The sequence below is a fragment of the Thermoascus crustaceus genome (assembly GCF_041956765.1).
Source record: "Thermoascus crustaceus strain CBS 181.67 unplaced genomic scaffold VTN00scaffold_2, whole genome shotgun sequence".
Taxonomy (NCBI): Eukaryota; Fungi; Ascomycota; class Eurotiomycetes; order Eurotiales; family Thermoascaceae; genus Thermoascus; species Thermoascus crustaceus.
The window spans coordinates 3,635,739-3,659,963 of record NW_027192528.1 but is presented as its reverse complement, the minus strand read 5'-3'; the positions used below and the strand labels follow the sequence as shown (position 1 = coordinate 3,659,963).

At 50.9% G+C, this 24,225-nt stretch overlaps 10 protein-coding genes across 10 annotated transcripts; 7 read left to right on the top strand and 3 right to left on the bottom strand.

The window, feature by feature from the left end:
• Positions 1-512: 512 nt before the first annotated feature.
• VTN00DRAFT_4836 (uncharacterized protein) lies at positions 513-1,085 on the top strand (the record flags this gene model as incomplete). The annotated part of the gene is made up of 1 exon (XM_069431302.1): positions 513-1,085. The coding sequence occupies one exon, from the start codon at positions 513-515 to the stop codon at positions 1,083-1,085; it is 573 nt and encodes a 190-aa protein (XP_069290351.1).
• Positions 1,086-3,350: 2,265 nt separating this feature from the next.
• Positions 3,351-6,036, top strand: VTN00DRAFT_4835 (uncharacterized protein; the record flags this gene model as incomplete). Its single annotated transcript, XM_069431301.1, has 3 exons — positions 3,351-3,863; positions 3,941-4,221; positions 5,583-6,036. The coding sequence occupies 3 exons, from the start codon at positions 3,351-3,353 to the stop codon at positions 6,034-6,036; spliced, it is 1,248 nt and encodes a 415-aa protein (XP_069290350.1).
• Positions 6,037-6,637: 601 nt separating this feature from the next.
• On the bottom strand, positions 6,638-7,849 carry VTN00DRAFT_4834 (uncharacterized protein; the record flags this gene model as incomplete). Its single annotated transcript, XM_069431300.1, has 1 exon — positions 6,638-7,849. One exon carries the CDS (start codon positions 7,847-7,849, stop codon positions 6,638-6,640), a length of 1,212 nt encoding a protein of 403 aa, XP_069290349.1.
• A 234-nt stretch (positions 7,850-8,083) lies between these two features.
• On the bottom strand, positions 8,084-8,717 carry VTN00DRAFT_4833 (uncharacterized protein; the record flags this gene model as incomplete). The annotated part of the gene is made up of 2 exons (XM_069431299.1): positions 8,084-8,347; positions 8,412-8,717. 2 exons carry the CDS (start codon positions 8,715-8,717, stop codon positions 8,084-8,086), a joined length of 570 nt encoding a protein of 189 aa, XP_069290348.1.
• A 372-nt stretch (positions 8,718-9,089) lies between these two features.
• VTN00DRAFT_4832 (uncharacterized protein) lies at positions 9,090-11,052 on the top strand (the record flags this gene model as incomplete). The annotated part of the gene is made up of 5 exons (XM_069431298.1): positions 9,090-9,106; positions 9,406-9,542; positions 9,605-10,056; positions 10,127-10,555; positions 10,612-11,052. The coding sequence occupies 5 exons, from the start codon at positions 9,090-9,092 to the stop codon at positions 11,050-11,052; spliced, it is 1,476 nt and encodes a 491-aa protein (XP_069290347.1).
• A 42-nt stretch (positions 11,053-11,094) lies between these two features.
• Positions 11,095-11,862, top strand: VTN00DRAFT_4831 (uncharacterized protein; the record flags this gene model as incomplete). Its single annotated transcript, XM_069431297.1, has 2 exons — positions 11,095-11,179; positions 11,582-11,862. The coding sequence occupies 2 exons, from the start codon at positions 11,095-11,097 to the stop codon at positions 11,860-11,862; spliced, it is 366 nt and encodes a 121-aa protein (XP_069290346.1).
• Positions 11,863-11,893: 31 nt separating this feature from the next.
• On the top strand, positions 11,894-12,938 carry VTN00DRAFT_4830 (uncharacterized protein; the record flags this gene model as incomplete). Its single annotated transcript, XM_069431296.1, has 3 exons — positions 11,894-12,027; positions 12,159-12,684; positions 12,744-12,938. The coding sequence occupies 3 exons, from the start codon at positions 11,894-11,896 to the stop codon at positions 12,936-12,938; spliced, it is 855 nt and encodes a 284-aa protein (XP_069290345.1).
• Positions 12,939-14,948: 2,010 nt separating this feature from the next.
• Positions 14,949-15,335, top strand: VTN00DRAFT_4829 (uncharacterized protein; the record flags this gene model as incomplete). Its single annotated transcript, XM_069431294.1, has 1 exon — positions 14,949-15,335. One exon carries the CDS (start codon positions 14,949-14,951, stop codon positions 15,333-15,335), a length of 387 nt encoding a protein of 128 aa, XP_069290344.1.
• Positions 15,336-16,046: 711 nt separating this feature from the next.
• Positions 16,047-17,026, top strand: VTN00DRAFT_4828 (uncharacterized protein; the record flags this gene model as incomplete). The annotated part of the gene is made up of 3 exons (XM_069431293.1): positions 16,047-16,111; positions 16,411-16,831; positions 16,937-17,026. The coding sequence occupies 3 exons, from the start codon at positions 16,047-16,049 to the stop codon at positions 17,024-17,026; spliced, it is 576 nt and encodes a 191-aa protein (XP_069290343.1).
• Positions 17,027-20,775: 3,749 nt separating this feature from the next.
• On the bottom strand, positions 20,776-21,510 carry VTN00DRAFT_4827 (uncharacterized protein; the record flags this gene model as incomplete). The annotated part of the gene is made up of 1 exon (XM_069431292.1): positions 20,776-21,510. The coding sequence occupies one exon, from the start codon at positions 21,508-21,510 to the stop codon at positions 20,776-20,778; it is 735 nt and encodes a 244-aa protein (XP_069290342.1).
• Between the last annotated feature and the right edge of the window lie 2,715 nt (positions 21,511-24,225).

Here is a 24,225-nt window from a genome sequence, read left to right as displayed (position 1 = left end):
GAATGACTTCTGTCCTATTGTGAGCTTTGTTCACTGTATATTGCGTTGGTGTTTATGGTTTTGAAAACAACACCTCAAGTCATCGGCTTGGTCTTCTTCGATTAATCATAATCGACGGACTAATTCTCTGCTCCTGTGTTTCCCGTCGAGTCCTCAATTCCTCCTGAACTTTTGATCTTACTACTCTATCTACTTCTCTGTGGCACTGGCTGTCGATATCACCTGTTCGACATCTTGCTCTGTCCAACCTGTTCCTCCTGTCGAGATCCTGCCTTCTCAGAACTACTCCTTTTTTTCAAAGCTCCTACACTTTTCGAACTCCTACCGCAGCAAATAAGTCAAACCCAGGCATAGAATATCGGCATTCTACGCGGCCTCCGAACATCAATTTCAAGCAAACAGTTCGATCTACTCTCCCACTTCAGCTTCATCCGTCCGCAATCTCATATCTCGAATTGAAAATGGGCAGAAGAAGCAACCAACCACCTCCAATTTCTATCCCTTCTCCCAACATGGGACTTCTGCGTCCATTTCCTCGACCGGCCCTGTCACCAGGATTCCCACTATGTTCGCCCACGGACGTGCTCATCTCCCCTCCTCCGCCATCGACCAGTCGCCAACCATCCTGCCCCGAAATACCGCCCAAGCCACCTACTCCTAAGCCCTGGAAATGGACCTGCCACCTCTGCGGCGACAGCTACCGCCTCGGGGTGACCCGTCGCTGCCTCAAAGACGGGCACTACTTCTGCGCCGGTCAGCCAGCAGCAGGATCATCCACATCCAAGAGGAAGTCGAAAAAGAGAAGGTTCTGCGAGTCCGAATTTGACTATCACGGCTGGAAGGCGATGGATCAGTGGTGCCGGCAAGTAAAGGCCGCGAGGCAGGGAACGACGGCCCCGGCCCGGGAACCGGATCCCCCATCGCCAAGAACCATGGGGATCCGGAACTGTTGGGAAAGATGTACCTTTCCCACGGCATGCAGGAACAGCGGGCCCTGGGGAGGCCCGTTGTCGCCGCTGAGCGAGGATGGAGGGGATATTCCCCCAGAGGGGGAACCGAAGCGGAGGAAGGTGGAGAAGAGATAGATTAAGCCAGGCAGGCCACTGTTCCATGTAAGTGCCTAATTTACCTAAGTTCACTATGAATTTGGGTAAATACATACCTCGCATGTCATTAGATGCTAATCTTTCAGTTTTTCTGCCCGGCAGATTACGACTTGATTCGTCATTGATCACTTGTCTTCTCTTCCTGTCTTCCTTTCTTTTCTTTATTTCTCCCATTGTTTGAGCAGCAATATGCATAATTATCTTCTCTTTATTCCTCTCCAAAGTACCAAGATGACACAACATCAGATGAGTTCTGTCAATAGAACACAATGTAATGACTATAGTATGGACTATGATGCGAACCCAAGGCCTTCATGATCCGTTCGCCAGAACGGGATGAGCTATATTCATAATCGTAAAGGTAGACTGAGTCCATTCATCATACTTTATAGAGCCCCTTTTTTCTTATTTAGTTGACACTACCCTCAACCTATAACACTCGTTGGAGAATCGAAAGCACGAAACGCGGGATGACAGTTGTGGTTGAGTATACCGTAAGTCTCCCATTTCAACACAGAACAGCAGATCGAAAAAATAAGTGGAAGTGAATAATCCCTAGAATAATAGATAGATAACCTTCCGGTAATTCCCATTAGAATACTAGTAATGACAATAATCTAGAAGTCGCTGACCAAGCCACGTGCAGAAACATAGTTTGTCAACTACCATTTAAAAATTCTGATCCTGCATTTCCTCTGCTAACTATTACATTAAATTCGTAGTTACTGATGGCATACTTGTATCGCTATATAGTCCTAAATCCAGACGGCCTAGCCACCTAGGAAGGCCACCCTCCTCGACGACCTAGTAGGGCAGACAAGACGGAAAAGCGGCACAAAAAAACCCTCCCCGCGCAAATAACCCTACATCACACCTAACACGAGTGCAATTTCATAGTCAGCAAACTTCATCCTCGACAAATCACGCTCCCTGACAAAAAGGCAAAGACAGCAGTAAATTATACGGGCCAGAGGATTTGGTCCCCTCAGTAGAGTTAAATTTTGGACATTGAAAACCAAGCTTGTTGGGCAGGATTGGGAAACCAAGTTGGTTCTACCAAAGGGGAGCCCGCAACTTGTTTTTGTTCTCTTCCTATTTTTTTACTGGTCGTCATTGGGGGGAGACGAGGGGAGAGGAAAACGTTTAACATACCTTATGGATTTGTGCCCTTATTGCTCAGATGGATAGTGAGCTTATCATCATGCGCGTGTGTGTGTGTGTGCTTACATATGAATACTTGATTGAGAGAGTGAACATTTCAGAAGATGGTGAAAGAAAGATAGAGAAGTTTTCGACTTCTGTGCTAATCTTGTGCGTTTATATGTCTCATCTTGAGAGGAGGACCGCTAAAATAGAGGCGCAATTTTGGCGTCATTATGTGATTGAGCCTAGTTAGATACATGTATGGTGTCTTCCCACATCACATGCGATGATGAACAAACCGTGGATTCCACGACGATGTTAGCATGACGCGACAGGGCTTGATTTCTTGGAATTTCAATGTGAACCTTGGTTTACCACTGTCCGCAAGGACAGTTCCCCCACGGTTACAGGATGCAAAATCAGAAATCTCTGTTGTTACTCCCCTTCAACCGAATCCAATCGAGTGATTGATGGGACCTCTGACTCGTTTTAGATGGACCAACGTCGGGTTTCCATGGCCAGTCTTCCGAAACAGAGATTAGCCGTAGGTGGACGTGCTAGGCGGTTCAGGGCTTTGACGCGGTTTCCTTGTGAGTTCAATAGGCCTCATATGACTCTTTCCTTTTTGGCCAATTGGCCCAGTGCCCACCTACCCGTTCCCACGGCCTTACACTTGATCTCATCATCTGAAAATACCGATAGCATCATGTTAGAGCGTCAGACCCTCTCCCCTAGAACTCATTGCCAATGTCATTTGGAAGCTTTGAGGGAATCTGTAGATAATCTGGTATCAAACCATCCGATATTCAGCGTTCCGAAACGTCTTGTTCTCGGTATATGGAACAGCATCACCAAGGAGTGTACACTCTACGTGTCTGCCTAGGAACGATTTATAGGGCGTTTTACATATTAGTACTTACCTCTTGTCAAAACTCGCAGGAACACATGCAGCGCTTGCGCAATTGCTTTGGCCATCATAGATTGAATGACCTTCAGCTTCCGCAAAAAGAATCTGCAGCCGTGAAGTACTGTTCGCAGAGACATCCTACCTGATGTCGTTGGAGGAAATAGAATCCCAAGGGAATGGATCTTGATCCAAGGATGTCCTCGTCAAACCCCATCCCACTTTTGCAACTCCCTGACGAGCTGCGCAATCAGATCTATACATATTTATTTGCTGGGACTACGCTGGAATTCGACGAGGTGCATACATACAAATATCCCTTCTCTTGGTCGACATTAAAGCTCCCGTCTGACTTCCCCATCCTTCGTGTCTGTCGTCAGATAAACCAGGAAGCCAGACCGATCTGGCTCAGCCAGGTCCTGTTTGACTTTGAAACCCCGAGGGCACTGCTTGACTGCTTATCCACGCTATCCTCGACTACCCTTTCGCAGATCCGTCACGTCCGCGTTCATAACTGGCCATTCCCGCTCATGATAGATACGGTACGGAAGCGGTATTATTGGCTGCTATCGGCCCTTGAGCTGCTCCCGGGTCTGCGTCTGGACACGCTCACCGTCGTTGAACAAAGCGGTCTCCGTAGAGAGGTTTACAATGCTGTGGAAAAGCTGATCAAGTACGGGACAGGATGGAGAGAGCTGCACTTCATACATGTAACTCGTTAATGCTGACCTATTCCGCATTCAACCGCCGCCTTGGAGAAGAGAAACACCCAGTTCGCAATCCTCAGCGAAGTACGTGGAATAAGCTCCTGTCCCAGCGTAACGGTGTAGACTCTGGGGCATCCGTCACCATCTACTGTTCCACCGAAAATGGCAAACTTGACACCGTCCTCGATCCCAACACGCGAGGACTCGTTGAACAGAAAATATTGCACCCCGAAGAGCTAGAGCATTCTGGCGTGGAAGCAGACCAGGGGCTGAGGGCTCCCGGTGAATTGGGGAAAGCGCTGCTGGTCATTGTGAAGCGCGGCCGCGATACCGACATTACGGAATACGACAGGCCTGTTCCGTACGTGTTTGAGGAGGTATATTCGGTCGTGGCCATATGGCATGACCTAGGCAGAACTCAGCCTCCGGTGTGGTGACTCTGGGCTAGGATATAATATTCGTCTAACTGGAGTTATTTAGCAATCATGATGACGGCTTCATCCGGCGCTGTCCATGGTTCGGATGGATCAATATTTAGGCACCCAACCTTACATGTACGCTCTACGTATCGCTACCTCGGATATTGTACGTAGGGATTTATACGATCTGAGAGGGGCTAGTATTTTCAACCTCTCTATCAACGTCTTGCCCGTTCCGACTACTCCTGCTATCTACCAAGCTATATCAAGAAACATACATCGGGAACTTGAAACAACTTGGTCACCATGATGTCGACGTCTGTAGATAAATCGGACAGTCTCTTCTACTCAAACTCTCCCCCAGCATATACGATACAGGATCCTCTAAGGCATGAAACTCCATTGGATACTTTTGAAACCCCCATGACAGCCGAAAATCAATACCTATCGTCAGAATGGGAAGATGGTAAGAGCGACCCAGAACTATAGACTTCACTCTATCCCCATCATGCTGACGACGGGCAAAAGTAGAAGAGAGTGAAGAAGAAGAAGAGTTGGAAGAGGAAGAGGATAACTATAGTGAATCTGAATCTGAGAAGGGAAGACACGGTCAACCCCCGCATTTATGGTAACTTATCCCCCGTCCTCGCTCTCTCTCTTTCCAGTTATGAGCCCCATCTTCCTCTGCTCTTTATCTTCGCCCGTCTTTTCTCCGCCTTATTTGGCCCTTCTTTCTTCTGCCTTCTATACACTGGAATCTTGCGCAGATTCATCATCCCAATGTTCTTATGCAACTGTGAGCTCGCACCGATTGTGAGACGTAAATATTTCGGGCCTGCAAGGATTCTCTATCTTCGTCGTCATTGTCATTCAGAGTACTCGCCTCAGTTCCTGAAACTGGGGCACATATGGCCAAAAAAAAAGATGTCACTTTCTTCTAGAGTGATTCGCGGTCTTGTTGTGTCAGACAAGGTGGTTCGACTTGATACCCTAGCGACAATAGTTTCTAAGCGCCTTTGCGTCTCTATCTGGCTCTTCCTCCCTCCTCCTCCTCCTCCTCCTCCTCCTCTCCTTCACCAAAACCACCAATAACAAACTGGACTAGTAATCTAGTTCTTACATTTAGCGGCTGGTCGTTTGGCCTTACTGGCTCATCCCTACCTACCTACCTACCTAGTCCCTAAGCCTCCGGGCTTCCAAATTGGAAAATATCTCTTTTCATCTTAACCTGAAACATAGTACTTCTTCTTACATACCTAGGCTACATGATGAAATCTAACTTCCCAATTTATTTCTCCCACAGGCGCCTCCTCAAACGAACCACCCAACAACCCCAACCCCCCACAGCCATCGACAACACCAGCAGCAACAACAAATACGAGAACCTCACCGACCTCAAACACCGCCTCAGAAGCCACCTCATCCTCGATCGCCACCGACGAAGGGAGATCCGTCGTCTCGAGCACCAGGTCCGCTCGCTGAACGAGAAGCTCCGGCGCAGGGAGGCGGAGCTGGAGCGAGAGCGCGACGAAAGGCGACAGCCGCACCGCGAAGCGCTTCAGAATACACAACGAGAGCGAGAATGGGATGATGAAACGAAGAGGGCGGCTGCCGAGATTCGGGAGGGAATTGTGATCCGCGCACTGAGGGATGTGGACAGGGTGTTGGAGACGGTGCAGGGTAGGATTGGGGATGTGAAGAGGATGGTTGGGGATGGGGTTGGAAGTACTTACGTAGGGAGGGATACTAGTAGGTGAGGACCTAGCTACCTAGGTAGGGGTAGGTTAGGAAGGTACTGTAGAAATCTACTTATACGCTGCTGATTGACTAATGAGTAGACATCAGCAGGTTAGGGAATCTAGTGACCTGCTTACCTACCTAATATCTTCTATATTTATCTATTCATAAAATGATATTCAGTAGTAATGGTCAAGCCGACTAACCTAACTCATGAACTCTCTTTTCTTTCTAACTAGGTATGTATACCTACATGCACTGCTTTAATTTTTTATTATTATTATTTTTTGACTCCTACCTGGTTAACCACAACTTACAGGTATGTACTACCCTACCCCGTTCAAGCTAGGTGGTATATTGGTACCAGTCAATTATCAAGCTAAACGGAATATACAGGAAGGCAGATCGGACAGATCCGGAAAAGGGATCAAATTCAGGATCAGAGTCCAATTCGCTGGTCCATTATCAACTATCCTTCCGGTACTCTATCACATTGTATCAAGAGTGTAAGATAAGAAGACAGCAGTACATTCCAATGATGCAGGGTTGTCCAATATTAAAAGACCACTCGGGAAAAAAAAAGAATCATTAAGAAGTGCTGTTATGCTGTACGGTACGGTATCATCCCAAAATCTTCAATCCACCCTTCGTCTTCGGTTGCTTCTTCACGCCATCGCTCTTGACCTTTCCTCCTCCTGCAGCGCCGCCCTGGCCTGCACCCTTTGCTCCTCCTGCTCCTCCTCCACCGCCTCCCTTCTTGCCGACCTTCGCGGTGGAAACAGGACGCACCTCCGTCATGGCACGTCTCAGGAGGACCGGATGGGAGCCGATATACTTCCCCTGCATCTCCCTAGCGGCCTTGAAGTAGTCGTCGCCGTCGCTGAAGCTGACGAAGCCATAACCTTTGCTCTTCTCCGTGCGCTTGTCTCGGATGACGCGCGCTTTCTGAACGGAAGAGTATTTCGAGAACGCCTTTAACAGAGAGTCGTCCGTAACCTCGCCTGCGAGATTACCCACGAAAAGGCGGAAATGGGCCGGATCCCACTCGAGCAGCGTGGGGTCCGTCCAGGTGTGACCGCCGCCGGAGCGGACGACGGTCTTCTGCTGTGCCGCATTCTGACCAGCACCCGCGGCCGGAGTCCCGGCAGCCGTCGCACCACCCGACGGGGTGGCCGAGTCATGCGCTCTGGTGCCAGCTACGGCACCCGTGTTGGCGCCCGTCGCGGCCGCCGTTCCGTCGCGTTTCCCTTTGGTTGCCGACGTGTCAGTGTCCTTGCTCATGTAGGCACTCTGCCACTGTGCGATCTGCGCTTCCGTCTCCGGGTCGTAGTTCGGGTCATTCCGCCCGTAGCTCTTCCCGCGCATCCCATACGCATTAGCATCTTGCCCCGGTGCAGGGAAGGGATTCTGGATCTGAGGGACCGACGACTGCCCATACGTATTGTCACCGTACTGCGGCTGACCGTAATATGTCGGGCCCGCCTGGTAGGACTGTTGCGCAGCCGGGTAGCCCGCACCGTAGCCGGTCGTCGGCGCGGAGTAGCCAGTGGGGGGAGCTGGGGGAGCCGAGACGACCGGGCTGCTGGTGCGGTAGGGCTGGTTGGACGCTACGGAACGCGGTTTGAACGCGGTGAAGGCATTGTAGCCCGTGCCGGGCGGCTGCGGCACGTTGCCGCCATAACCCCTACCAGCGGCGTCGGAGGACGCATACGACGGCGCGGACGAGTACGCGGGCTTGAAGGAGGACTGGCCCGCGGGAGGCGGAGGGCGCGGGGGCAGAGACGACGGTGGTTGGGATTGTTTGTTGAGACCTGGAGGTGGCGGAAAGGACATGATGAACGGAGCGCTCGAGCAGACACGACAGGTGATAAAATGTGACGCGCCGTGGACAGGCAGGCCACTGGCAGCGGAAACGTACCTTCAGGCCTTGACTGACGCAGCAGTCATACGCCAGACGTCGCACCTGAGAGAAAGGGTCGCGGTGTCCTGCGCGGACAGCAGCAACTTCTACCGGAGCCGGATGGTGGAAGGACGCTGAGACCGGTTGATGACGACGTGGCGTGGAGGTCACCGATGAGCGGCGACGTCGACGGAGAGAGAGAACTGGAAGTCGATGTCGTAGCCGCACAACGTGCCGGGAATCCTCGCCCGATCAGCTCGCGTGGGATCGAAGGCGGGTCTCAGCACGATGAAACTCGCGGGGAGGAACGTTGAGGTTGGAGAGGGAGCTGAAAGCAAAGCGGCCACGACGGCGGACGGCGGACGGCTGACTAAGCAGCTACCGGTCTGGGCCCGGCAGCGCAGCCATGCACGATGACACACCGGCACGGTCTGAGCTCGTATGTGATGGCATTGATGGCTCGGACTCCGGCTATCTCACTTAGGTTAATACGACTAGGTACCTAACTGGGTTTGCATCCTGCGGTGTCGGATCGCGAGCGTAGACGACACGATCTGCCGTGCGACTCGATGGAGGGGCCCGGTGTAGTTCTTTGACCTGTTGCCTCACCGGGTGCTCACCTGCCCCTCCTCCAATGCCCCGCCATCGCCGCGGCCCTGCCCTGCCCTGCCCTGCTCTGCTCTGTGTCTCACGGCACACAACGCGCCGCAGCATCGAGAGGAAGAATTGCATGTTCTGGGGCCTGCGGTGTAGCCGTAGATCCTGCATCGGTCCCATGAAGAACGCCGGAGCACATCCCATCTCGAGTCCGCAGCAGGACCGTCAAGTCTGGAGACCTCGGAGTACTCTGCTCCTGCGCCCCCGCCCCAAACGACAAAGCCCGCAGTCCCACCATGACGGAACCTGACGCTGTCCGTCCAGGGACAGCTGCGGGATGCTGCTACGCTTCGTCTGACATCTTCGACGCCGCTCCCTCCCTTTCCATATTTCTCGTCCCTCTCCCTCCTCCTCTTCTCTCCTCTCCAGACTCTCCCATCCTTTCTCAATCCCCTCCCCCCCCCCAACCTCGTCTGTAGACCAGATCTCTACAGCTGCTGATCTGCAAGACCCTTCGTGCCCCTCCACCCCTCCCAGAATAAGCTTCCCCGTCTTGATCGACTTCCCACTTTCGTCATGGCAGCCCAGGCTGTGTGAGTGGCCCTCCCCTCCTTCGCGCATTGTCCACCCCCCCCCCCCCGCCCTGGTTAATCTTATCGTCGCTGGAATCCTGCATGGCATTGGGCTCGAGATGCTGGCTGACAGGACTGCCGGTGTCGTCGTCCGCTGTCGCTGCAGGTCTTATCCCGCGGGAGAAGATTTCCCGCAAGCTCCCATTTCTCCAGTCCCGATAGCTATCTTGCCTACCTAGTTGTTGACATGAACCTGTCGCTGACTTCAGCGCCCGCCTGGCCGGCATCAATGTCGGCTCTCCGGCGCCGCCTCTGCCCAGTGGTGATTTCGGCCTCATCGGTCTGGCCGTCATGGGCCAGAACCTGATCCTCAACGCCGCCGACCACGGCTACACCGTTGTCGCGTACAACCGTACCGTCTCCAAGGTCGACCGCTTCCTCGAGAATGAAGCCAAGGGTGCGCCTGCACACTGCTCCAGATGGCCAGCTACAGCTTTCCCCAAGACTAACAGCTCCCAGGCAAGTCCATCGTCGGCGCTCACTCCATCGAGGAATTCTGCGCCAAGCTCAAGAAGCCCCGCCGCATGATGCTCCTGGTCATGGCTGGCAAGCCCGTCGATGACTTCATCGAGGCCATCCTGCCGCACATCGAGCCGGGCGACATCATCATTGACGGTGGTAACTCCCACTTCCCCGACACCAACCGCCGCGCGAAGTACCTGGCCGCGAAGGGCATCCGTTTCGTTGGCACTGGTGTCTCCGGTGGTGAGGAGGGCGCTCGTTATGGCCCCTCTCTCATGCCCGGTGGAAACGAGGAGGCTTGGCCGTTCATCAAGGACATCTTCCAGAGCATCGCTGCCAAGAGCGAGGGGGAGCCATGCTGCGACTGGGTCGGAGACGAGGGTGCTGGTCACTACATCAAGATGGTCCATAACGGTATCGAGTACGGTGACATGCAGCTGATCTGTGAGGTGAGCAATTGCCGATCAAGCGACTCGCGGGACAAGTCGGACAGTCGGTTTCCACTAACGCTCGTCTCAGGCGTACGATATAATGAAGCGTGGTCTGGGCATGACCGCCAACGAGATTGGCGAGGTCTTCGACAAGTGGAACAGCGGTGTCCTGGACTCGTTCCTGATCGAGATCACCCGTGACGTCCTCCGCTTCAACGATGATGACGGCACTCCTCTTGTCGAGAAGATTCTTGACAAGGCCGGCCAGAAGGGAACCGGCAAGTGGACTGCCATCAACGCCCTCGACCTGGGCATGCCCGTCACCCTGATCGGCGAGGCTGTCTTCGCCCGTTGCCTGAGTGCCATCAAGGACGAGCGTGTTCGTGCCAGCAACCTCCTCACCGGCCCAACCCCGGTCTTCGAGGGTGACAAGCAGGCTTTCATCGACGACCTGGAGCAGGCTCTCTACGCCTCCAAGATCATCTCGTACGCACAGGGCTTCATGCTTATCCAGAACGTAAGTTGTCGCGACATCGAAAGTCGAGCGGGTGGTATACTGACAGTGGTCCACAGGCTGCCCGGGAGTACAACTGGAAGCTGAACAAGCCATCGATCGCCCTGATGTGGCGCGGTGGCTGCATCATCCGCTCCGTCTTCCTCAAGGACATCACCAACGCGTACCGCAAGAACCCCGACCTGGAGAACCTCCTGTTCGACGAGTTCTTCAACAAGGCTATCCACAACGCCCAGAAGGGATGGAGAAACGTCGTCAGCAAGGGCGCTCTCTGGGGTATCCCGACCCCGGCCTTCAGCACCGCGCTCAGCTTCTACGACGGATACCGCACCAAGGAGCTGCCTGCGAACCTGCTGCAGGCTCAGCGTGACTACTTCGGTGCCCACACCTTCCGCATCAAGCCGGAGTTCGCCAACGCAAACTTCCCCGAGGGCAAGGACATCCACGTCAACTGGACCGGCCGTGGAGGCAACGTGTCTGCCTCGACGTACGTCGTATAAACACTATGTATTACACTATATGAAAACGATCGGCCAGGGCCGATGCAAAGCACTAAATCAGGCATGAGATTGAGCAGAGCTCGATGGAAGAGACGAAACGATCATGGTAGAGTTTGGAACGAATTGAGTGTGTATTTAGACGCAGCCAGAGGATAGCATGCGCCGTTCCGTCATGAATGCATTAAAAAAAAAGTACTGAAGCGTAATGTCGTGCATGGAGGCAGCCAGTAGCAACGGTAGAGAATAGGTATGCCAACAAAGCTGCGGCACCGCAGCGGAAGCGCTAAACCCGATCGGGCCGCGTACCTCCCGCTCCAGGCTGGCGCAACGTCCAACGTCGCTCTGCTCCCTCCCTGCGAGCTCCAACCCTCCCCAAGCGGCGCACTGTCGGAGGCTGACCAAGGGATCTCTCTTCTATTCCCCCCTCCCCCTGTCTCTTTTCATTCGCCTCCGTTCTCGCGGTTCTGCGGTTTCTGTTGCTTTTTTTTTGTTTTAATTGTCGCTCTTTTGCTAGCTTGCTTTGGGACAGGATTCATTTCCCCTTCTCGAAACCGCCCAAGAGACTGTCTGCGGCGGCTTGGCGGAATTCTGAGATCTTGCTGTGTCGAATACAATTGCGGGCCGGGCCGGGTCAAGAGAAGAGGATACCACATCTTTGGCTGCAGCACCGTCTCCCTAACAACCGACTGTCCCTCCCATGTCCTAATATCCAACGGCCGAGATCCGATCGCCGACATACCATCAAAGCGGCTTCCTCCTTTCCCGGAAGAGAAAGCGGGCTGGGAATTGAACGCACGTCCGTCGTGTTGAGCTATCGCGTCTCGACCGTGGACGCAGTCTCATGGCGGAGAACAAGCGCCAGAGCGTGGGAGGTAAAGTTCAAGGACAGGGACCTGCTGGGACTGTTACGGGTCCAGGAATGGCGGCGGCCATGGTGCCACTGGAGGTGGCACTGAGCGGGGCGATTGGCGCGCGGTGAGTATATATACCTTGGATTCCATTCCGTGTAGATGTTCTTTGTCTATCAACTCTGCGGGATTGGGTTATTACTGCGGAAGGAGTCCGGGAAGGAAGGCAATAGGCCGTTGCTGATGATGTCTCAACAGCGTCCGTATCACGACAGCCGCCCCCGCATCTTCTACCCTCGAAGGGACGCTCTTCACAGCTTGCCCGATAACGAACCTCGTTGCCATCAACACCTCCACCCCACCTCCGACCCCGATCACCGCCGCAAACGCCAGCCAGGCGCAGGCCGGTGACTACCACATCATCCCTGTCTCACGGATCCAATCATTCCAGCTCCTCTCCCTCGCTCCGTCCTCCAACAACGCTGATGGCCCCTCCTTCACAGACGCCTACCCGGCACTGCACGCGCTCGACATCCGTGCCCTCAAGGCCCGCGAGGCCAGCGCTGTCGCGAAGCTGCAAGAGCGCGAGGCGCGCCGCGGCAAGGGCGTCACCAAGGAGGCGCAAGACCTGTTTGATGCGTTCAGCCGGACGATGCCTGCGCGGTGGGACGGGACCAGCATCGTTGTCGCGGATGCGGTCATCATCGCCAAGCCGTATCGCGTTGACGACTGTCGGCCACTGGTGGCAGGTGATACGGCTGCGCTGATGCGAGTGCGCAAGGTGGTGCGTATACCCTTTAGCCTCCACTCATATACCTGTAAACTGACCGACATGTGAAACAGCTTGAAATGGAACGGAAGAAGATCGAACTGCGCAACGCCAGCGCCGCCATCGGCAACGTGGGCAACTTCGCCCGGCCAGCCGGAGCGGCGCAGACGGGCAACAACAAGGATACACGGAACTCGGCTGTGGCCGTCCCCAGCCACCTCGGTTCGTCTCCCGGGCCAGGTGCTTCAGGGCAGAGGAAGGGCGGATAGATATATCGTAGGCACAAGAAATTAAAGAAAATACTAATCCCTGTCTATAAAGCTTTGGAGTAAAAGAAAAATAAAATACATGGCATATAGACAGATGGATAGTGAGGGAAGAGCAACCTTTTATTATCACACCACGTAAACAACAGTACACGATGCCGAGAAAAAAAAAGTGGATGCAATGATTGAATGAATGGAGTAGGCTAGCCTAGGCGCAACCTTCTGAGATAATGTGCCCTTTTGACGAGACGAGACGGGACTGGAAAATGAATAGAATCGTGGATCGAGTGGAGTGGAGGACTAAAGTCAAGGACGGAATGGAATGGATACGGGACAGGATAAAGTCGATTGAGATATATCTTCCAGTTTTTCCTTGACGGCTGGAGAGAGAGAGAGAGATTTCAGAGCTGGCGTTGGGCAGAAACGGAGAGGGGAAGAATGACTGACAGGTTGGCAGGTTGGGCCTTGTGCCTGACCTTAGTAGCCAATATAACTAGCTTGAATTATATAGCTTGAGATGAATGATGAATGATCTAGCCTAGCTACCTACCTGACCTCTCTTCCTCTTTTTTATGTACATATGCATGTATAGCAAACCGGCTTAACTCAAGTAGATATCTAATTAGGTACCTACCTAGGTAGGTACCTAGCAAAACGTCGCTGAGAGTAGGTAGAGTCGAGTAGAAGAATAGATCCTACCGGTCCCAGATATATGATAGATTCCTACATATATACCTAGGTACATACCCATCCAACTCCAAGTCTTATCAGAAACCTGTGGTGGTGGGATATTGATCATCGACCAACAAGGAAGAGAAGAGAAGAGAAGAGAATTGGAATCGATTATACTGATCTGTTAGGTAGGAAGATAATAAGAGGTAGATTAGGTAGATCAGAGTGGAGTTCGACTCATGTACATACTACCTACCTAGTATCTAAGATACAGTACAGTTTCCTAATTAATCTAGGACGAAAGGTTGTCTTCTAATATCTTGCCCTTTTTTTCTTTCTGCCTTGGATGTTGTTTGTTTCTGTCGTATTAGAGACTTGGAGAAGGTAGTAGTAGTAGTAGTAGTAGTAGTTGGATCTAAGTTGAGAACTTGAGATAATAGGGAAATGCGGCAAATATTATTTGTTGCCTTATTACTACTAGTACTGTCTAAGCCTAAGCCATATATGTACATATATTGAAGAAATGTAAGTGGACGCAAGCATGCTACCTGAGATTCTATATACCTAGTACCGGTAGATACAGTATAGTATTATGTACTGTACTCCGAGGTCTAGCTATCTAGAAACATCAATGTTCAGAGAGCTTCATCCGTGTTTATCGTTTATGTTCAAGTTATGCCGTATAGCAGTAACCTAAGGTATTATACCTATCTAACTTCTAAGCTAGGTATCTATCCATCTATCTAGCTAGCCAGGTACTTGGCAGATTGTCTAGCAGTGTATCTAGATGAGATAAGTACCTAATCTGATTAAGAGCACCTAAGGTTGTACCCATTATGTTGTAATGAATGATTATAGCTAGCCACTGGTTAGCTATCTGGATCTGGCTGGATCTGGGTATGGATCTTATGTCCAGCCGGTAGACTCTTTAACTGTGCACTTTTTTGTTGTTCGTCCTCTTCTTGTATGATGAACAGACATATAAAATCCAAGCAAGGTTTGCTGGTTTAGACCAATTAGCTAGCTGCTGCCTTTAAGTAATTCTAATAATCTCTCCCCTCCCCCCCCCCCCCCCCCCCCCTTTTTTTTTTTTTTATCTAGTATGTAGGGCCTGAAATAAGTACATACTGTACAAACTACCTTCCTAGTGAACTATAAAAGCCTAATAAAAGAGAAGCTTTGCAACCGGAGGGCTACGCTCCAGTGGTGAATATAACTAAGTAGTTATATACTTTTTATCCGGATAAAGCGGCTGGAACATCAAAAATCGACACCTGATAAAACACATCTTTTTAACGCGTCAATCAGTCCAAGGAGGCCTCTTGGCCCCAGAAAACCACTATGGAGGCTCCAGAGCCCCATGGTGGTCTACTCAGCGCGTCACAGCTGTCATGCAGCAACTCAGCCATTCAACTGTGTGAACCACCACCGCCACCAGACACACTGACCCCAGCATATTGGAGCTCTCAGGCATCTCTGGGACCACCATGGGCCCTAGAAGACCTGGAGAAGAGCTTAAGACAGGGCAGCAGGGAGTCAAGCCAGTCCCTAAGCCAAGCATCAGGCCGCAGCACCTCTGGAACCAGCACCACCAAGAAACAGACAGCACCATACCCAGCACCTAGGGACCTAGGCCTAGGACCCCTTGGGGGCAAAAGCAAGCAGTATCAGGCCCTAGCAGCTACAGTTGAGCTACAGGAACAGCAACAACAACAAGAGCACTACTGAAAGCTAGGACCAGACACTATATGTCCTAGGTGCTGTGGTATGGGTCACTGCAGCTTTAAGATATGTAGTGATCATCCACCAATGTGCTTTATCTGCACAGGACCACATAAGGGCTTAGACCATGGCTGTAAAGTGGTCAACTGTACAGCTAAAGCAGGGAAGGCATGTCAGCATACACCAGCAAGATGTGGAAACTGTGGGGGTAAGCATCCTGCAATAGCAACCAACTGCCCTAAGAGAAGGGAAGCCTGCAGGGAGTTAAGCAAGCCTATGGATGGGACCAGAGGATCCAACATAACCATCCCCAGCTCACCTGGCTTAGGAGTGGTTGTCAGGAACTGTGCTAGAAGCAGCTCAGCATCTAGCAGCCCACAGACAACAAGCAGGCAGTCTGGAGCACAGCTTACAGCCATTGAAGAGGGCAGTCAGGGCCCTAGAACACCCACAACTAGGCCTATACAGGACCCAGAAACTCCACAGGCTTCTAGAATCTGACATGCCCCAAGAACCCCTCAAGACACAGAGATGAGGGAGATACACACCCCTAGGCCAACTGGACCCAGAGCATCCAGCATAGCAGTGTCATGCTAGTACTCCAGCATAATTGCTGCAGGGCATATGCTATCACTATAGCAGCTCTGGAAGCCAGGCTCCAGAGAAAAGTGGGCACTATCTGCCTACAGAAGCCCTATATTGAGCATGAATTCAGGCATGGTGGATATCTTATCTACTGGCCAGAGGGAGCAGAGCATCAAAAGCACCAAGTGGCAGTGGCTGTGAGAAAGGACCTCCTGAATCAGAAGTTGGTAGGGGCACAGACAGACCTCTTAGACCACCCATATCTAATGGTACTAGATGTCTGGGACCTAGATAAGAGGCAGCAGCATGTGCACAGGACATGAGTTATTAACTGTTATGAAAATTGGCTAGGGGAAGGGCATTGCTGGCAGGGTGCAGACCCCAGGCAGAGGCAAGCTATTAAGAATGCAGATTGGGGGCAGCTGCTGCAGGGTAGGTGTCTGGTTGTGGGAGACTTCAACACCCACAGCCCTTTATGAAACCCTCAGACTACCAGCCATACCAATGCTGGACCCCTGAAAGCATTGATTGAACAGTTTGAGCTCTGTATCAATAATGAGCCAGAGGTGGCCACTAGGCCTAAGAGCACACCAGAGATTTCTATCATTGATCTATCCCTCACCACTCAGGACCTAGGGCCCCTACCATGCTGGCTGGTTGACCAGGACTACCTGACAGGCTCTGATCATGAGCTAATACTAATGGAATGGGAGGATCTGGAGAAGACTTCTCCAGGACAACCCTCTTCTGAAGTAACTGGCTGGCACATTCAGGGTTTACTAGAGGATGCAGAGGCCCTGAATAAAGCAGTTCAAGCATGGCAGGCCTTGGCAGAACACCAGCGACTCCTATCAGACACCTGTGTGGAGGCAGATGTGGCTGAGAAGGCCATCTGGATCCAAGAATCCTTGACTCAGGTACTTGATGAGCATGCAAAACAACTATGAGTGACAGCTTGCTTTAAGTGCTGGTGGGGGAATGAGGTCAAGCAGAGTTGTAAGGCCTATGCCCAAGCTAAACAGGCCTGGAAAGCAGGCCTACAGACAGAGCATCAGCTCAAGCAAGCTCAAAACAACTTCACCACACCAGTGCTGAGAGGCCCTCAGAGGTGACTGGCAACCACACTAGAAGAAGAAAAGGAAGCCTTAATTAGAGAGGTTCTGTTCCTGTTACGGCACAGCCTAGAGACCATGAGCAGGACAGATGAAGGGGGGATCCTATCACATAACAATGGATCAAAATGATCCATCTGGACCTTTGATCCATCTATAGTCATGATCCACCAGATAGGTATTTCCAGGGCAGAACTCAGCATGTATATAAGACGCTCCTTAACCATGGGGATTAGGACCCCGTGGTCAATTCAAATAGCAATCTTGATAGCAACATTGCTAGTAACGGCCTATTCATCCATCTCTTTCCCTTGCTTCCTGTCTTCAAGATAAACCCAACGAGCCTCCACCTAGGAAGAAGTCTTAGGTCCGCCGTCACAGTTCCCTACAGCCCCAAGGAATATTCCTGTAAACTATATCCCCCTGGGAGTGATGCATCAGCAAGTGGATAAGGCAGTGGTGGGAAGGGCACTACTCAGCCAAGCAACTCAAAAAGCTCCAGGTATAGACAGGTTGAATTTCCAGGCTCTACAGCTGCTGTGGAGCTGGGAAGCACCAAGGATAGTGGCATTGACAAGACAATGCTTTCACCTAGGGATCCATCCACAGATATAGAAGACAGCAAGAGGCATACTGCTGCAGAAGCCTAACAAGCATAACTACACTATGGTCAAGTCTTATTGAGTGATCAGTCTGCTTAATTGCCTAGGTAAGGTGGTTGAAAAAGTAGCTGCAGAGACTATCTCATTATATTGTGAAGCTGCAAGAGTGCTGCACTCAGAGCAGATAGGCAGCTGCAAGTGTCACAGTACCATAAATGTGGTAGCATGCCTACTTCATAAAGTTTATAAGGCTTGAGCTCAGAAACAGCTAGTTGGGGCATTATTTATGGATATAAAGGGGGCCTTTGACTATGTTGACTCAACCAGACTGGTGTGACACATGGCAGAGCTAGAACTTAATGGGGACTTATGCTGCTGGATGCAGTCTTTTCTCTCTGACTGCAAGATGCAGCTAGTGATTAATGGCTATCAGTGCCAGAAGCAAGAGATCAACTCAGGGGTTCTACAGGGCTTACCAGTCTTCTCTATCCTCTTTATTATCTACCTAGAAGGAATCTTTAAGGCAATTGAGCAAGCAGTCACAGGCATCAGACCACTATTATATGCAGATAATATAGGCCTCATAGTATCAGAGAGCTCAGTACAGCAGGTCTGCCAGCATCTGGAGCTGGCAGCTGCAGCTGCTATGGAATGGGGCCATAAACATACAGTGCAGTTTGATAAAGAAAAGACAGAGACAGCTCTATTCACCAGAAAGAGAGGTAGACTGCTGAAGAATTAAGTGAGAAAGGCCATGCTCCAGATAGAAGGCCACCCAGTATTACTCAATTATGAAGCCACTCAATGGCTGGCAATATAGCTTGATAGTGGCCTGAGTCTGAAGACTTACTACTGGACATGCCTAAAGAAGGCTCATAAAGCAGAAGTACAAGTAAAAGTTCTGTGCTGGGGGCAAGGCCTAGCATCAGGTCTGATATGCAGAATTCAGATTGCAGCAGTACAGGCAGTGGCCCTATATAGAGCAGAGCTATTGTGGCAAGGCCAGAAGGACTGCTTAGCAGAAGTGCAACAATTGGTCAATTAACAAGCATAAGCAATTACCAGCATGCTGCAGACAACACCATTAGAACCACTACTAAAGGAAGCAGCACTAGGCCCAGTAAAAGCAGTACTTAATGCTAGGCAGAGAGGCTATGCTCTTAGGCTGCTTGGACTGCCTAGAGACTATCCAGCCAGGCAGATTCTTCCAGTGAGCTTTAGAGAGGGGGACCAACATGCTCAACCTGAGAAGCAGCCTATAGGTAATTAAAGATGGGTAGAGGTCTCTGACAGAGCTGGATTCCAGAGTCCCTGAAGTCTAGAGCAGTATCTAGCTAGTAAGCTAGCAGCTATTCTAAAGATAGACCTCTCTGGGGGTTTTGAAGAGGTAGTGGAAGCATTTCCCAGCACCTTTCCAGGCAGAATCAAGGTTCTACCCCTAGAGGAAGCCATCAGGGAGGCAAATGCCCCACATCAAGGCCTATCCCTATGGTCAGATGGCTTCTGGCTAGAGGATGGACAGGTAGGTGCTGGCATTGCCTGGAAGAACCCTCAAGAGATATGGCAAACCAAAGAGCTCCCACTCAGCCAAGGGAAAGAAGTCTTTAATGCAGAGCTAGTAGGTGCTGTATCTGCCCTAGAACTAGCCTGTAAACTACACAGCAGAGGCCCTGTGAGGGTCCTACTAGACTTACAGGCAGCAATTGCACAGCTCACACACATAGAGGTGGGGCCTGGCCAGTCCCTAGCCCAGCAAGCATATACAGCAGCCCAACACCTATGCCAACAGGGCTGTGAGGTCACCATTCAATGGGTACCAGGACATAAGGATATAGAAGGCAATGAGATAGCAGACCAGGCAGCCAAGCAGGCAGCCACTAAGTCTCTACAAGGCTCAGCAAGAGAGATCACACTGGCATATATAAAGTGGTCAGCTACAGAAGCCAGTAGAGCACAATACATCATATAGCTTAATAAAACACTGGCATGCCGGTCCCTGAACACCCAACAAGCATACCAAGCAACTTATGGACAGAGTCAAGACTTAGTGGTAGCGGCAGCTTCTAAAAAGCTGGCACATCATTACTACCAGCTGAAAGCAGGACATGCAGCAATAGGTTCCTACTTGCACCGCATCCATGCCTGAGACTCAGCTGCCTGCCAGGCATGCCAGGCACCTAAGGAAACAGTACAACACCTACTATTTGAGTGTCAACAGTAGCAGAAGCAGAGAACAGCCTTCTATAAGGCCCTAGCTAGAGCTAAGGTCCCAGTATCAACAGCAGCAGAAGACGCCCCAGAAGGAAGGCTCTTTAGCAATGGATGGGTGACTAAGTGCCTTTTGGAGTTCCTGGCAACCACCACTGTAGGGTGCTTTCCACGGGAAGCATCCTGGGAAGCACAGAGGGCCCAACAGGACAATGAACATGGGCTAGAAGGAGTGGAAGCAGCAGAATGAGCGGGAGATGGTCAAAGAGGGTGGGTAGCCGGAGTAGCCAGCAGGCCTACCCAGGTGATACCCAGACAGCAAGGACTACCAAGGAGGGCTTAGACCCAAATGCCTCTGCGCAATATAGGCGGTTCAGGCAAGGAAAAGGTTCAGAATTACTAGAGGTTAGCAGGGTGATCCCTAGGAACTATACAGGGGCAGCAGTTAGCTGCTGCCCAGGATGAGGTGTCTGTCATAGCTGAAAGGCTCTATATGGACGTTAAACTTGATTAAATAATAATAATATACTTTTTATCCAACATGCTCTTGTCGTATATATATAGTCTTATTATATAATAACAACGATATCCTTAATTTTGATCTTGTATATAGATAGCACAGCAGAAGTCCCTGAGCGAAGCCATGGGCGTTTCTTTGTATTCCCTATCACATTATATATCTCTAGATTCGATTCCTATCGAAGGTTGCAAACTTGTAGCCTCTCATTTATAATGCTTCCTTACGGTCTAGTTTCTAAGGCGCATAGAGAGGATGGTACTGAAAATGGCTATAAAAAGAAGTCTATACTGAATCTATACATTGGTGTCTAAAGTACAGACCTGTCGAATAAAAATGGCAGGATATGCTGTGCAATACATACTCACATGATATCAACCATCTAAACTCCTCCCTCACTCATAGATAATAAAACCCACTCCTCACATCCTGAAGCGTAGCACCTCCCCCTCTCCCTCCACCTGCGGCTCCAACCCTTCAACCCCCTCAAACGCCGCCTTCAAACCATACCTAAAACCCGCAACCTGCCCCAGATACGGATGCTCCGGCACACAATAATCACTCCGATGCGACCGCCACGGCTCACTTAGCGGCGACCTGGGAGCCCCCAGATCCTTCCACGCCGTGACCACCACGGCGCAGGAATCGGAATCGGAATCAGCCCTCACATCCTCCAGCGTGACCTGGCACTCGGGCGCGCATAGCTTGCACCGCCGGATTAGATTGCATCCGATGCATTTCTTCTTCTTCTTCTTCTCCATCCGGCCGGTAATGATTTGACGGACGGCGCAGTGGCAGATCGCAGGCACGCACCCCCACGAGTGTTGGCAGAGTCCGTTCAGACATTCTACCTGTGAGAGGACGTCCTCTCCATCCCCGTCGTTGTTGGCAAATGTGACCCGCACCCGGTACCTCAGCCTTAGCATGAACCTTCCCTCGACGATTTTCGGAAGCAGCTCGAACTGGGGCCGCTGGCCCTGCCAGGTTGTTGTGACGCAGCTGTGCGCCAGCGCCGACACGGGGATCCCGTGTGCGGGGGACGTCAGGCTGTGGGTGCGCAGCGCGAGCTGGACGAGCTTGTACCGGAGGTAGCAGTGCTGGCAGCAGTTGATGCCGCCGGAGAGTTTCTCGCAGGACAGGTAGAGGTGCCAGTACATTGGGGCGGGGCGTTCTAAGACTGAGAGTAAGGCTGAGGCTCTGGATGCGGTTGTGGTGGTAGGGTTCTTGTTGTTGGTGTTGTTGTACTCGCGAAGATGCAACGTACAACACGCGTGGCAGAGCAGATACCGCGGCAACTCCCTCGCGAGCAGATCCAGGAATTGGAGTTTCTGGTCCCGGTGCTCGTCGATGCGGCGGAGGGACTGGGTTCTGGGCCCCAGGGCGTGGTAGAGGGGTTTACATGATAGTGAGAGACTTGAGGTCGAGCTTAGTCGGCGATCTGAAGGAGTTCTAGTGGGAGGGTGAGAAGAGATGGTGATGATGATGATAATCATGTACGACCCTGTATGGGTTGTTGTTGCATGGTTGTTATGCCTGTATGTGATCTTATCTGATATGATATCAACTGACGATCATCATCACTTTGGTAGGCATCCTGGGATTGTTGTGTTGTGTTGTGTTGTGGCTTTTCCCTGCGGACAAGGGGGCGTTGAGGGATTGAATTAATTGACTTTGTTTTAAACAAGGGACCTAGAAATTAAGATTTCGCGTCACAGAAGTACCTCGGGACTGGGAATTGATATGATATGATTAGGTACCTAGACCTATGGATCGGATTTCATTTCCCCGGTTTGGCGGTATTGCAGTCTGTGTCTGACTGATGTGGCCGTGACGTAGGTCTCTAGGGGGAGCTGAAATCGGTAAACAATGTTCAACGTTCGAAAACGACGGTTAGGTTAGGTCCGACGTCAGTTTTGCGACACAATCCAATGGGGTCGATCGAAATAATTTAATGGAATTATTAAAGCCCTGAATGGACCACAAATGTTTCCCAATGCGTCCTTTGGAGTATGTTCCAGCTGTGTGAGTTAGGTAGGAGGTTGGGGTAAAATAAGTACCTAGGTACCTAACTGTACACAGTACTCTGTACATACATGTACCAAGACAACTCGGACATGATATGATATGTAGTAGTGGATCGGAATGCAGGCCTGACTTCATCTCCCGAAACCAATTCCCGGACTGCATGTAGGATATAAATATCTATGCATTGCCGAATTATACTAGTAGTATACTTAAGCCGTAGGACAATGCTATGGCCTCTAGCCACATATTTTATGCAAGTGCGGTGTGGCGTACTGTACTGTACAAGTGGACGACATCTTCCGGGTATTTCTGACGTGAATAATGGCTTGCTACTCATATGCCTGCCACACCTTGCAGGGCTTCCACGCTTTTCCAGCTCATCAATAATACCTGTAAGGGCAATGGTATTGCACTTTTAAACCCGCTTATATGCCTGTTCTCTACTCCGTATGTATACCATCTCCGTGGGACTGCAACGCAAGGTCCACGTCTAATGTAGGGTACCGCCACTCTGTACATACTTCTCTTGACTTGAAGATACTGTGAACACACCGTGCAGGCAAGCTATCCTTCTCCTGTGTGTACTCTACTGCACATGCGTGCATAAAATGACTGTTGGATGGTGATCACCGGCGCGATAGACCCGCAATCGTCATGCGTGCGTACGTACGTTACTGCGTACCTAATTTGTAGTACTTCATGGGATTTGTCCAAATATATGTATGCATGTACGGTACAACACGAGTCATGGGTACCTACTGCGTCGCTCATGGTCATTGGTTTTTCGATTAGCAAAGGAAAAACCGCCACCCGAGCATCGAGCTCGAAGCTCAAAGCTCTCTCAGTCGACGGATTTGAACTTTCTGGATATCAATTTAGCTTTTAAGGTTATTGATCTTGTTAGTTCCACGTATAGAGCATGGTCTCCTCAATCCCCTTCCGCTCGTCACTGCACCGGAGACATGGCCCCGGGATTGCTGGTCCAATTATTGGAAGCCAGCCTAGATTGGATGGCATTTGCTAACCAATTGTTTCTCACTTGGAACAAGTTTCCGGTTGTTGGCTGTCGGGTTCTATGAGCTCATTGGTTCATGGTTGACCTTGGTGACGGTTATTATAAAAAATCTGATAGGACTGCCATGGGAGAGCTAGAATGTCTCCTTTCCAAGACAATAATGTTCTGATTGATTAATCCGTGAAGTTGATCTGGTTGTCATTTTGAGCAGCATTGACGTATGTTCGTAGCCAATTCTGCAAGACAACCCAACGCAGTTACCACTACTGACAGGTGACCATGGACATGCCAATTCAGGGAATACCTAGTAAACAGTGAATTACCGGACGTCAGAGGGGTTGAAAGGAGCACCGTGTGAAATCATCACCGGCCAACATGAGGACACTATGGGATTCTGTGCATTTAGCGGAAAGTTCCAGCAGGACTTAAAAGTCCTTGTGTGTTAAAATCAGCCACTCAAAGGGACAGGCATTCTCAGTTATGGCAAGTTTTCGAGAAAGAGCATCAAGTTGTAAAGCGTGTGGTAATGAAATCGGAACTACGTCTCTAAAGAGACTCGTATGTGGCTGCGTCGGAGTAGATTTCCGTTCCAATGTCAAATGTAGTGGACCAGATTGATAGAGAATTTCCAAAATCGGAATGTTCCTGTCAGTAGTTTGAACATGCACGGCTCTCAGAAGGAACGTCTCCTATGATGAGCACCAAAAACCGGACATTCAGCGGGAAAATGCACTGTCTGGCAAGCACTCCGCCTAAGGAGCAGTGGTGAGCATCTGACAATCTCATAGGCTGAGGATGTGCTTTTAGGCCTCAGAAGGGCATGATTCAAAAA